Below are 13,862 nucleotides of genomic sequence, written 5' to 3'. Positions count from 1 at the left end.
AAAATCTAATCGATTCTTTTACAGTGCAGCCCAAGTCATAGAGACCTACTTGAAACAATAACTTGTTAACAATGTTAGTACCTCTCATTTTACAGTGAAATCATTTTGATAGAGTCTGCTATGCATTTGACAGCATGTTGGGAGATGTTTAAAAGTTTTTTAAATCCTTTGATTCTAGAAGATACGAGAGGGAAAAGATTGCCCATTTTTCTTTCAATAGGATTCAAAAAATTTGATATGAGCAGGTTGAAAGTGGGAAGGTGAAAACTAAAATGGAGCTATCTGTAAACAAAGGAAAGAAGGAAAGGGCTTCCAAAGAGAGCACGTGGGTGTGGTTAAAGAGCAGATTTTCTTTATAGACCATGTTACAGTACATATTTACAATCACATTCCTATTCCTACCACTACTATATATCAAACTAAAACAAAGAGAATAGCTACGCCGTTTTGCCAGCAGGTGGCACCATGAGAATCTTCTAGAGGAAACAGGAAGTCCCTGAAAGCAAGACTCTTACTGTTTTCCCAAGTCCAGTCATCAATATATATTCATATTTTTGATGACATCATAAACATATCACTTAAAATATTTTCAGAAGATTCATTCCTCCTCTCCTTTTTCATATATTAGCATTGTTCCTTCAAGAAATATTATATTCCTGGAAAATAATATGGAGTTTAAAATAAAATTGTAATTCAATTATGTTTGTTTGTTTTTCTCTGTATTGCTTAATATAGTCATTTGAGGAACACATTTCCTTAGCAATAATGGCATATGTTATTGTCAGGCTATGTTAAACGGTTAGAGAGGAAGAAACTTAGAGGGCACCCTGTTTTCACACTCCTTTCCTGCCCTGGACGATGAGGATTCCACATGCCCAAATATCTCCCCAATGCTAATCAATCTCTCAGACTCAGGGGGGACCCTGTGCCGGAGATAATGGGCATTTCTGGCCTTTGAAAGCAACTCTAAGAAGGTTGGCTTTGTGAACTCGTCCTTGAAGCTTCCTGCACATTCCATGTGATTTGGGGGAATTTGTTTTCCAGTGTTCCCATCTGGATTTACAGCAACATCTTTTGATCTGGTCTCATCAGCACATGCCATTCCACTATCACTAGCTGGGCTGGAACTAGGACCTTGTTCTATGGTGTTGGTGGAAACCTCTTGATTTTGGCACAGAACAGAGATGCCCTTGCTGGAGTCTATGTCCTTAGGTGGATTCACAGAATCTTTCTCTTGGGCTTTTGGTTGCTCTTTTATGAAGCAGGCAGTTCTGTTATTTTGAGAGAGTGGCTGCTTTTTGCTCTTCATGGGGTCTTTGAGACCAGCATCATGTGAAGGAGGCACCTGGGACTTGCTTTTGTATGTGTCTTGGGTCATACGGGTTGCCAATGCTCTGAGAAAGGAGATAAAAGAAAGATCTCTGAAAACCAATAAAGAGGCTCTTCTTTAGACCTTTCAACTTATTAGAATGTGGCCCCCTTCAGTATCAGCCAAGGTAATATAGGTGGGAATGGGGTGGAGGGTGAAACTGAGTGGTAACAATGGGGTGGGAAATGTAGGGAAAGTGTCTCACTTAAGAAGGGGAACGGAGCATTTCTTCAGGGAAACAGTTTAAAGAGGTTGTTGGGAAGAGGGACTTAATGTCATACCTATGAGTTTAGTAATCAATTTCTTACCTCATCTTCTTAGCCTGTGGGGCTCTGTGCTTCTGTCCTCCCTGTGGTGAGAACATGAGAACATCTTCTGGTCTCTTCTGAATTCCATTCCCCAAATAAGAGGAGAACTTTTTCTTCATGGTTTCTGCTTTGAGTTAATTAAGAAGTGTTATGAGTTGGATTGTGTCCTTAAATTTTTTATGTTCAAGTCCTAACCCCCAGTACCTCAGGGTGGGACCTTATTTGGAGATAAGGTCTTTACAGAGAAAATAAAATTAAAATGAGGTCATTAGGGTGGGTACTAATCCTATATTACCGGTGTCCTTATAAGGAAAGGAACTTAGAACACACAGACACACACAGGGAGAGCACTAAGAGACACAGGGAGAAGACAGCCATCTATCTGTAAGCCAAGGAGAGAGGCCTGAAACAGAGCCTGCCCTCACAATTTTCAGAAGGAACCAACATGTCTGACGTATTGATTTTGAACTTCTAGACTCTAGAAATGTAAGGCAATAAATTTTTGTTGTTTAAGGCACCCGGTTTGTAGTTCTTTGTTATGGCAGCCCTAGAAAACTAATATAAGAAGAAGAAAAATAATTCTGCAAACTGGGCTTTCAGAGAACCAATGTGTATAAACCTTGGTGTATATTACACATTAGATTGATCTGGTGTGATAGATGGAAATGGAAAATTTAAAGCAGTTTTCCAGTGTTTGCCTAGTATATGTTAAAGAGGATTTAGAAACACTAAGATCAGAGGTTTAAACTGGCTAAGCCCGTGGAGGTTTCCTTTGAACATTTTACTTGGCAAGCACAATGTTTTCAAAAACAAAATGACTGGGTGTGAGTGGATTGTCTCCTTCACCACAATTATGTGACCTCCTACCCACCTGTGAGTTTGCAACTGCCAGCCATGACTAAGTGGACTTTTCACTTGTTGAGTTGATGTTTTAGCATCTTGCAGTCATAGCTGCTATGGAGAACTCAATTAGTTTTTAAGACATCTCATGAATTGGTCATTTAGAGTTGAAAGTCTTGGACTAGTTTTGCTCTAGTGGGAGAGAACTCTTTAAATCTACAGTTCAGTCAGTAGGCACTAAGCAGACGGAATATGACCAGTTAGGGAACCTAGAATTCACATTGATCCTAATACTCTTTCATATGATCACTTCTTTGTGAAGTGATCAGAGCAAGGAAGAATTCGTGAGCCTCTCTTCCTTTGCTGTCTCCTTGGGGTCTTTCATGGGGGTTTCTTCCATGTAAGAACTTCACCTATTCCATATAAATTGAGGGATTTTGAGCTACTTCTCCCAGCAAGGTCTGTTTTCTGAAGTTTAGACCTATGGGGCCAATAGGTTCAAAAATGAACATATCTTCTCTGAAACTTGATGTTTCTCCAACGTTCGCTCTGTGAAGGTATGGTACTTCTGCCCACCCAGCTACCAGATTTGACAAGCTCATTTGAGTGCCTACTTTGTGCCAGGTAATATACTTTTGATTCTGGTTTTCTTTACCCTTGGATATATATTTAGTCTTAAAGCTCCGACAATTCTACTTTCTAAATATCTTGAGATGCTCGTCTTCTCATTTTTGTCACCTAACCGATGCCCTAGTTTAGGCCTTGAAACCATGGCCTGAACTTTGTAATTCTATCAGGTCTACTCTGACTATAGCCTGAGGTCTATTTTACCTTAAACTTTGCATCCAGAATGATCTTTTTAACATTTGAGCAAGTAATTTTCACCAGTCTCAAACCCTACAGGGTGAACTCTCAACTCTTTTGCAAGACCTGTGAAGCCATTCATGATTGAATTGGATTGGAGACATTGGCTATTTTGTGTTGTCTCTGAAAACTGCACCTACACCTTCTCCTCTTCCCCACTTCCATGTCACATACCTGCAGTACTGAGCTATTTGAGGCAAGCAGTGCTCATGTATGTGCCTTTATACATACTATTCCTTCTGCTGGGAGTGGCCCCATTCCATACGTCCTCCTGACAAACTTCCCACCCTTTCCCCCATTCTTCTCCTCCTCTAAGATTCTGCTCACACACTGTGTCTTTTGGGAAATCTTAGCTAAAGTCCTTTGATAGACACAGGAACCTTTTTATGTTCCTGCCCTACTTTGTGAAGAACTCAATTAGCAGTTTTGATCATCATTTTTTATAAGCAGAACTACTGTCCAATTTAAATATGAGCACCTTGAGGGCAGAGACCATGGTTTTTCATATTTGCGTTCCAGACTACCTGAGTAGCTGTTTTGCAAAGTCTGGTCTGAAATACAGCTGTCCCAGAATAATCTACCTTAGTATCATCTCAGTTAAAAATGTGGATTTTTAAGCCTGATTTCTAACCTGCTGACTCAAAGGACTGGCAACATGCATCTTAAATAATCCACTCACTGGCATATCATTGAATCTCAATAACAATTCCATTTAAATGAATCGTGGAAAACTATTGCCTAGCACAGTGCCTAAGAAATATTGAGACTTAATACATATTGCTTCCTTCCTGTATCCCCGATTTTACTGTCAAGAAGTCTGAGACTTAGAGAGTATATGACTTCCCAAAGGACATGGAGGCAGAAGCACCTGAATCAAAGTTTTCTGCCTCCTGATTCATACTCTTTCCAACCCAACTCTTTACTCAGCCAGGACAGCCACTTACTAGGGCCTGGCCTTTTGTACACCCTCCTGAGAGTAGGCATCTGATCTTCAGTGTCCTTTTTGAATAAGAGTGGGAATCAACCAAATGGCTTCTAAGACCCTTTTCCAGTATGTAAGCTCTCATTCTAGGTTGGTTTAACCATTTATTGCAGACAGGGAAATTGAAAGCAGAGGAGTTCAGTTAGTTGCTCAGAGTATCTTTCAAACCCAAAGCTGGAGGTTAGAAAGAATTCCCAGCCTAGACATTTGGCTATTACTCTTGGCCTTTATGTCATGTATAAGCTGTGTTGACCTGAAATATTTTATGTTCATTTATAGCACCTGGCCTTCCTCTTGAACATGGTCTGTCCATTTCAGACTCCTGAGTTCTGGCACTTGCCTTCAGTAAGAAAGGATGTAGTCTTCAAGAGCCGAGATATTTCTTTCCTGTGGTGAATTTTTAAGTAATATTAAAATCTAATTATTTTAATGATGAACAAAGGAGAACCAGTTTCTACAGACTGTACAACTGTGACAATTTTCAACAAAGAAAGACAGTAGAAGGGTTTCAATTGTGTAACAATTTTTAATTGCTAAGAGTGGGCACTTATATAGCACTTTCTTTATGTTTTGGTACTATTCCAAGTGCTCACTGAATCCTCAAATAACTTCATAAGGTAGGAAATACTTTTATTTTACATTGGAGGAAGCTGAGGTACTAATTTCAGAGAAATTTTTTATTTCTTTTCTTTTTTAACTTTCATAAAGTGGGCTAGGACAGTGACTTGCACATGAGTAACTGCTCAATAAATTGTTGTTAGATCCAAAAGAGAAAGATCAGATATTTAAAAAGGGGTGAAACCAAATCAGCCCAGATAATGAAAGAAAAGCAAAATGAAAAATAAAATTTGAAAGTAGAAAATGAAGGATTTAAGCAAGGAAGAGCTAACTTGAAAGATGGCAGTGACTGGAAGCCTGAGAAATGTTAGCTCAAGAAGGCTTATGAGTAGGCTGCTGCGGGGAGCTATGTAATTGACAGGGGAGGGACAAGGAAGGTTAGGCAGCCTCAAGTCCTGGCTGTGATCAAAAGCTCTTGCTGTCTTGGCACTCAGGGCTCTGAAAGGGCCTCAGCGGAGTTATGGGCCTGCTGTCCTGCTGTGCCTCTGGGGCATCCTTCTCCCCAGTCTGAAAGTCTTACCTTGCTGCAACCTCTGCAGTTCTTTTTGGAGCTGCCTCTGCTCCCAGGTCAGCAATTTCACATGGTAGAGGCAAATATCCTTCAGTCTCTGCAGCCTTTGGTCCAGTCTGGCTTCAGCCTGCTTGGCATTCTTCCTCTCCAAATCAAAATGCTTATACAATTGTCCCCTGACCATGTGCCTCTCCATCTTCTTTATGGTCTAGAGACAATAAGGTATCACAAATAACCTGATAAATGGGAGACTGGGATAGTGACCCCCGGCTTTTAATCAGAGATCAGTGGTTGAACCTGGGTATTTCTGAAACCACAGGTGCCTAGTCAGATGAAATCACACTATTGTTAAATGAGTTTCCAGAGTAACACAGAAGGATTGAGGGTAGTCATTCCTCTGAGTCTCAGCCTCCCTGTCAATAAAATAGTGATGCAATACAATAGGCTCTCCCAACACAGCTCCCAGTCAGATTTCCATGAAGATCAAGTGAGAAGTGTAAGAACAACTCTTTGGGAGAAAAAAGGCAGTCTACATATATCAGGCATTATTCACCCAATAAGAAAAGCCTCTTTTACTGTTTCTTAAAGGCTCCCAAAGAGGCTGCTCAGAGGTCTGGAGAGGATTTAGGAACTTAGGACACAGCCATTCCTTCCCGCACCATGCCAGTTCGTTAATTCACATATGTGTAGGTTCATTTAGCCTGTAATCCTACTGTATGCCAGGTGCTATGCTAAAAGCTAAGAGTAATGGTGAATGAGACACAGTTCCTACTCTCAAGGGGCTTTCTCGAAAAGTGGAAGATTGGGGTATCCTGATTATAAAGTAGAACAGCATCCACGACGAGTAGTCTGGGCAACACCGGGGAAGCTGCTTAGATTGGGCGAAAGCTCCACTTCTCGTCCTCACCCATCTTCTCAGACTTTAGATGCTTTCCTCCCTCCATGTACCCTGATGTCTAAGCCCACACCTACTTCTTTCTCCTCTAAATAGCACTAAGTAGGGACACATTTTTCTCTCCTTTGAGTCTCTATAATACTTTTCTCAGAGCTAAGAGCACAACATGTGCTCAGGATATAAACAGATTGCTGTCAATAAAAGGTTTGGTGATTTTTTTTTTTTTTGAGACGGAGTTTCACTCTGTTGTCCAGGCTGGAGTGCAGTGGTGTGATCTCAGCTCACTGCAACCTCTACCTCCTGGGTTCAACCGGTTCTCCTGCCTCAGCCTCCCTTGTAGCTGGGACTACAGGCCTATACCACCACGCCTGGCTAACTTTTTATATTTTTAGTCGAGGTGGGGTTTCGCCATATTGGCCAGGCTGGTCTCAAACTCCTGACCTCGTGATCCGCCTGCCTCGGCCTCCCAAAGTGCTGGGATTACAGGCATGAGCCACCGCGCCCGGCTGAGGTTTGGTGATTATAATACAGAAAAAAAGCTTAACGTTAAAAAGGAAGATAAGGTCAGGACATGGGAAAGAAATGCATTTTAAGGCACTTGTTTTAGAGTCTAAAGTATAGACTAAACTTTTATTAAAGAACAGGGCCAGTAGAACTTACCTCCAAATCCAGAGTTTTCACCATGAGACTATGTCTTGTTTCTTTAGCTATGTCAGGCTGAATCTTGATTAATGAGCTTATTTTTCTTCAGTAAACTTAGGAGTCTGGTGCTTGGAGAAAGGACGGAGGGAGACCGATGGAGAGGGCTGCGAGGAGAATGTTAAATACACTTGAAAGCTCTCTTCGTCCCTCCCTACCTCCCCTGGTCAGGAATGCTGGCTCCTTGGGCCATGGCACCAATCCCTGCTGGAGAGGCCAGAGCTCTAAATAGCTCTGTGGGTAAAAGAAGCCTGCCAGCTTCTAGCCTGTCCCTAGAGGGGCCCACAGCGCTCCTTCTCGGCTGTGTCCATGGGAGCCAGGAATGAAAGCAAGGAGTGTCTAACTGTGTTCTCAATCTCTCTCTCTCCCACCCTTTCCTCCTTTCTCTCCTTTTTTTTTTTTCTCTCTTTGGCATACCTCCCTTCCCTAGCCTTCATTCCTACTTCTTGAAAACCAGGTCAGCCTCAAAAGAAAGCACCCTGTTTTTTCTGTCATGACTGTTCACACTTCGTGCAGGAGAGAAGTTAATTTGTTTATTATGTGTTATTGCACACCGTACTGACCTTCCCCAGGCCTTTCCACATGCTCAGAGCACTTTGGTGCTTATCAAGATTTTCAAAGTGGTGAAAACAGCACTAAGCAAAGTAAAATTAAAATCAACTTTTGTGCCCATATTTTGAACAGCTACAGTAGAAGGCTGAGCAGAGCTATTGTTTATATAACAAGATACTGAGTGGGATTTTTACTGTTGCCTTGGAGCTTTGTCTGAAAATAAGACGCACTGATATGCCACAGTCTAAATACAGCTGCCAACACTGGGGCCTGATAATCCCCCCAGAGTTTACTGAGAGGCAGGCAGCTAAACAGGCCCTACTAACCACAATCATTGCCCAGCAAATAAATAATTATAAAGAGATTACGAGGGGTGGCGGGGAGGAAGAGCATGCTATTTTCTCAGTGGGAGGTAGTTCCTTTCCCATCCTTTCTCATGAGGTAATTCCCTCACCTCCAGAATTTAAATGAATGAGATGGGATTCCAAGAAAATTATCTGGGAGAATGAGATGCCACACAAGGAGAGACTGGGATTGGGATCTTACCCCCAGCTAGAGGCTTGTTGACTGCAGAACAATAGAGCAGCCCCCATTCCATCCCTTTGTTGCCACTATAGCTGATGATAGTGAGGGATTTCTTAGAAAAGCTTGGTTCCTGCACGGCATTTTGAGAGGGTACTGAAGAGGAAAGGCTTGCAGAAATAATCTATGGCTAAAGGGCAAGAAGGAGCCTTAGTGTGGAGTGCCTAGGAAAAGAATGGTGGCCAAAGCCATCCTAGTTGCTCTCAGCCCTCTGAGAATGCCAGAGAGGACCATGAGAGGGAGCAGAGGGGTTATATGAGGCAGCGGAAACCATGGCATAGTCATCACATTGCTCTTCTTGGAAGACAGTGCTTCATCTGGAAGGGAAATAGAATCACAGGTGGGGCCAGAAGGAGGCAGAGACAGAAGGGATGTGAGTGAAGATGAACTCCCTCATAAACCACACATCTCGAAAGCAGAGGACATGGGAACACAAAGAATAGACAGGAAAATCTATCTATGGGAACATAGGAACACAAGAATAGATAGGAAAATACCAGTCATGCCTTAGCATCACAAATGTGGCAGTTATATAGGAAGATCTCTGCCTCCTCTATTCTCTCCTAGCCCATGACCTTAAAATGGTTAGTGTTGAAAAGACAAGGGAGAGGAGGTATACACAAAGATCATGCCTTTTCCACTCCAAGGGTTGGAGAAGGAAGAATGATAGAGCAGATAATCCTCCTTTCCCATCTCCAAACCTCCTGGAGTCCAGCGAGGAGGAGTTTAAATTATATGTGAAACTGGAGCTTCAAAGTAGAATGGACCTTTTTTTTTTTTAAATAAACAAAATGGCAAGAAATGTGTAGAATTTGCCCAGGATATCATTAAGGAACAAGAAAGAAAATCAGCAAAGATAGTGATTGAAAGTGTAAAGCTATCATTCTCAGATTATGTTCTTGCTTCCACCACCAGAGAAAGAAATAGTTCAAACTGTTCAGTAAAGTGGTTTTGATTAAAATAAAATTTTACAGAATAGATTTTTAATGCACATCCATGTAGTTTTCTATAATTCTCTCTGTTTTACATGGAATCACATCCTTTTGTAGTCAAAACACATCTGGAATCAAAGAAGCTGTCATTTATAGAATATGTGACTTTAGTCATTAATACTGTCCTATCCCTTGGTTTCTTTATTTGTAAAATAGGTTAAAAGTAACTTTATCATAGGTTTTCTGACAGAATTGAATGAAATGATGAATTTAAAGTAATTCGTGTATAGTAGATGTCCAATAAAAGTTAGCTCCTGATTTTCAGCAAAGATGGAGTAATAGGAACTAGATTTACTTTTCTACATTAAACAATTTAAAAAAGCAGAAAAAAATCATGAAATTAAAAAAAACTGGACATCAGTCAGATACGATGGTGATCCCTGAAAGAGTGGAGACAAACCAGGGAATCCTTATTATTGTTACAGCTAGCTGACTGGAAAGGGTTTCCAGACCACAGCACAAGAATTGACCAACCAGGCAGTCGTTCCTGACTTGAGGAGACAAAGGTGTAAGTTCAGAAAGGCCAAGGTATCCAGAATTAGCAGGGTAGAGTAGCAGATCTAAGAAGCTCAATGAGGCTGGGCACAGTGGCTCATGCCTGTAATCCCAGCACTTTGGGAGGCCAAGGCAGGCAGATCACAAGGTCAGGAGTTCGAGACCAGCCTGGCCAACATGGTGAAACCCTGTCTCTACTAAAAATACAAAAATTAGCTGGGTGTGGTGGTGGGCACCTGTAATCCCACCTACTCAGGAGGCTGAGGCAGGAGAATCATTTGAACCCAGGAGGTGGAGGTTGCAGTGAGCTGAGATCACGCCATCATACTCCTGTGAGACAGAGTGAGATTCCATCTCAAAAAAAAAAAAAAAAGAAGCTCAATGAATCTCAAGCAAAAGATATATGAGTTAAACTACTCCAAGGTATATAAAATAAAATTATTTAAAAAAGTAATAAAGAGATAATCTTAAAAACAGCCGAATTTAAAAAGATACATTACATACAGAGGAACACAAATAAGAATTACACAGACTTCCTACCAAAAATGATGAAAACCAGAAGACAGTGGAGCAAAACTTTTAAGATTCTGAAAGAAAAAAAATCAACCTAGAATTCTATACTCAACAAAAATATCTTCAAGAGCAAAGGAAAATTGAATAATGTTTCAGTCACACAGAAGTTTAAATAATTCTTCAACAACAGACCTACAGTTCAAGAAACGTTAAAGGTAATTCTTCAGGCAAAAGAAAAATTACACCAGATGGAAATCCAAAGCTACAAAAAGAAATAAAGAGCACCAGAAATAGTAACTGCATGAGCAAGTATAAAGACTATTTTTCTTGTTATATAAATCTCTTTAAAATGTAATTAACTGTTCAAAGCAAAACAGAAAAATATAGTGTGAGATTTACAGCATGTAAACAGCATGGGAACAGTAGTACAAAATTCAAGTGAGAATAAATGGAAGTTTACTGTTATAAGGTTCTTATAATATATTTGCAGCATTATAATATGACTTGAAGGTAGAATGTAATGAGTTAAAGCTGTATACTCTACACCCTAAAGCAACCACTAAAATAATATAACAAAGAATTATAAGAAATCAACAAGTCAGATAAAACTGAATTATAAAAAATACTAAATTTTGAAATAAAGCAGAAAAATAGGAAAGAGAAAATAAAAGAACAATTTGGATAAACAAGAAATAAATGGCAAGATGATAGATTTTAAACCCAAATATATTAGGAACCATAATAAATGTAAATTGTCTCAGTGCCCCATTAAAAGGCAGAGATTTTCAGATCAAATAAAATAACAAGGCCACACTGTATCATGCTGACAAAGAAACAAACTTTTTGTAAAGTATGAACAAATGAATAGGTTAAGAGTTAATGAATAGAAAAAGATATACCATGCTAACACTAAATAAAAGAAATTAGAGAAAGCTATATTTATCCCAAATAAAATAGTGTTCAGAGCCAATAATATTAGTAGTGATAAAGAGGTAATTTCTTAATAATAAAGGGATTAATTCATCCATAATAAAATCCACAATAGTTTGCACCTAATATGGGAAGGAAAAACAAATAGAATTACATGGAGGAATCAACAGACCCACAGCTATTGTCAGTGGCTCCAATATCCTTTTCTCAACAAGTTATTGAAAAAGTGTAGAGAAAATTAGTAAGGCTAAAGGAAATTGAAACAATATTATCAACAAACTTGACCTAATTAACATTTATAGAATGTTAATTATACCCAACAACAAAATACTCATTCTTTTCCAGTGCACAAGGAACATTTATCAAGATAGACCACAGGTGGCCCATGAAACAAGTTTTAATACATGTGAAAAATTAAAATAACAGTGTATTCTGTTTCATGTTGCTATAATGAAATACCTAAGGCTAAGTAATTTATAAGAACAGAAATGTATTTTTTCGTAACACAGGGTTGATTTGATGTTTAAAAACCAACATGATTTAACCATATTAACAGAAGATAGGCAAGAACCATAAAATCATTTGAATTAAAAATCATTTCATGAGATCCAATATCAATTTCATCAAACTAGGAATAGAAGGAAATATCTTCAACCTGATAATTAGCATCTATAATAAACCCACAGTAAACATTATATGTAATGAGAAAATACCCCCAAAGAATTAGAACAAGGCATAGATATTTACTCTTACCACTTCTATCTACTATTGTACTAGAGGACTTAGCTACTTCAGTGAGGCAAGAAAAAGATATACAGACTGGAAAGGAAAGTACAATTGTCTTTACTCACAGATGACATAATTTTCTGTGGAGAAAATAGTAAGGCACTTACATCTTGTGTGATTTTAGTAAGATCACATGATAATATATCAATATACAAAATATGTTTAGATATATTAACATAAAAATATTGTAAATTAAAAATACCATAATGAATCACAAAACATTTAGAAATACATTTAATAAAATATAGAACTACAACATGTTTTATAGGGAGATCAAAGAAGACCTAAATAGGCCAGGCATGGTGGCTCACGCCTGTAATCCCACCTCTTTGGGAAGCTGAGGCAGGTGGATCACCTGAGGTTAAGAGATCGAGACCAGCCTGGCCAACATGGTGAAACCCCGTCTCTACTAAAAATACAAAAATTAGCTGGGTGTGGTGGGTGAGGCAGAAGAATCGCTTGAACCTGGGAGGCGGAGGTTGCAGTGAGCCAAGATGGTGCCACTGCACTCCAGCCTGGGCGACAAGAGTGAGACTCCATCTCAAAAAACAAAAAACAAAAAAACCCTAAATAAATGAGGAGATATATCACGTTTATGGGCTAGAATCCTAAGTATTTTAGACTGCCAATTCTTCTAAAAACTATCCGTAGATTTAATCATGATCAAAACCCTAGCAGACTTTTTTTTTCTGGCAAATAAAGGTGACTCTAAAATTCAAATGGTAATACAAATGACTTACAGTAGTCAAAATAATTTTGAAAAGAATGAACAAATTATATAGGACTTAATATTATCAGATTCAAGACTTATTCTAACGCTATAGTCAATAAGATTGCGTAGTGTTGGTATAAAGGTGAACATGTAGGATCACTACCACAGAGAAGAGACTTTAGAAGTAAACCCACACATTTAGTCAGTTTATTTTAGAAAGAAACACCAATATAATTTAATGGGGGGAAAGAATATTCTTTTTACAAGTAGTATTGGAACAATTGGGTATCTATGTGGAAAAGAAATCAAATTTCAATTTTTATGTTACCCCCTACACAAAAATTATTTTAAAATTGATTATATACCTTAACATGCAGGCAAAACCTACAAAACTTCTAGAAGAAAAATAAGAAAAGAAAATTTTTGTAACTTGAGTTTGGCAAAGATTTCTTATATAGCAGGCAAAAAGACCAAAGAAAAAATTTGATAAAATTGACTTAATAAAAATTAAAACCTTCTGTTCTTAAAAAAACACTACGAGGGAAAACAAAAGGAAAGCAAGAACCTGTTGGAATATATTGACAACGCAAAAAAACCTAACCAAAAAACTGTATCTATATCTAAATAACACCAACAACTTAACATTAAGGACACAAATAACTATTTAAAAATGCAAAAAATACTTGAATAGACAATCCAAAAGAATATACAAATGGCCAATAAACAAATGAATATATGTTTAATGTTATTAGTTACTAGAAATTTAAAACAACAACAACGAGGTATCCCTTTTTACTCATTAGCACAATTTAAATAAAAAAAAGTGGTAAAACCAAGTATTGGTGAGAATATGGAGCAACTGGATTTTTATGCATTGGTTTTGTGAACATAAAATGATACGACCATTTTGGAAAACAGTTTGGCAATTTCTTACAAAATTCAACATATACTTACATATGACCCAGCACTTCCACTGCTGGATACTTAACCAAGAGAAATGAAAGCATGTGCTCATAAAAAGATTTGTGTAGAAATATTGTATAGCAGCCTTATTCATAATAGCCTCAAACTGGAAACAACCCAAATGACCATCAACAAGTGAACTGATAAATTGTAGTTCATCCATACAATGGAATACCACTCAGCAATAAAAATAACAATACATTGATATGGGCAAAAGCATGAATGAATCTTATAGATAACATGCTGGTGAT

The 13,862-nt window shown here is 38.5% G+C and overlaps 1 protein-coding gene and 1 long non-coding RNA gene across 3 annotated transcripts in view; one reads left to right on the top strand and one right to left on the bottom strand.

The window, feature by feature from the left end:
* Positions 1 to 330: 330 nt before the first annotated feature.
* On the bottom strand, positions 331 to 7,248 carry CCDC190 (coiled-coil domain containing 190). Its single transcript, XM_009241520.4, has 4 exons — positions 7,048 to 7,248; positions 5,502 to 5,700; positions 1,678 to 1,801; positions 331 to 1,394 (listed from the first exon to the last, which is right to left on the bottom strand). The coding sequence occupies exons 1-4, from the start codon at positions 7,069 to 7,071 to the stop codon at positions 800 to 802; spliced, it is 942 nt and encodes a 313-aa protein (XP_009239795.2). The 5' UTR covers positions 7,072 to 7,248; the 3' UTR covers positions 331 to 799.
* LOC129049014 (uncharacterized) overlaps positions 2,008 to 13,862 on the top strand; it is an 80,021-nt gene continuing 68,166 nt past the window's right edge. For both annotated transcript variants that reach the window (XR_010141298.1, XR_008511729.2), the window contains exon 1: positions 2,008 to 2,163. This is a non-coding gene — a long non-coding RNA (uncharacterized LOC129049014). The remainder of the gene's footprint in view (positions 2,164 to 13,862) is intronic.

Source organism: Pongo abelii, chromosome 1, assembly GCF_028885655.2.
Source record: "Pongo abelii isolate AG06213 chromosome 1, NHGRI_mPonAbe1-v2.0_pri, whole genome shotgun sequence".
Lineage (NCBI taxonomy): Eukaryota > Metazoa > Chordata > Mammalia > Primates > Hominidae > Pongo > Pongo abelii.
This window is presented reverse-complemented; position numbering and strand designations above follow the sequence as displayed.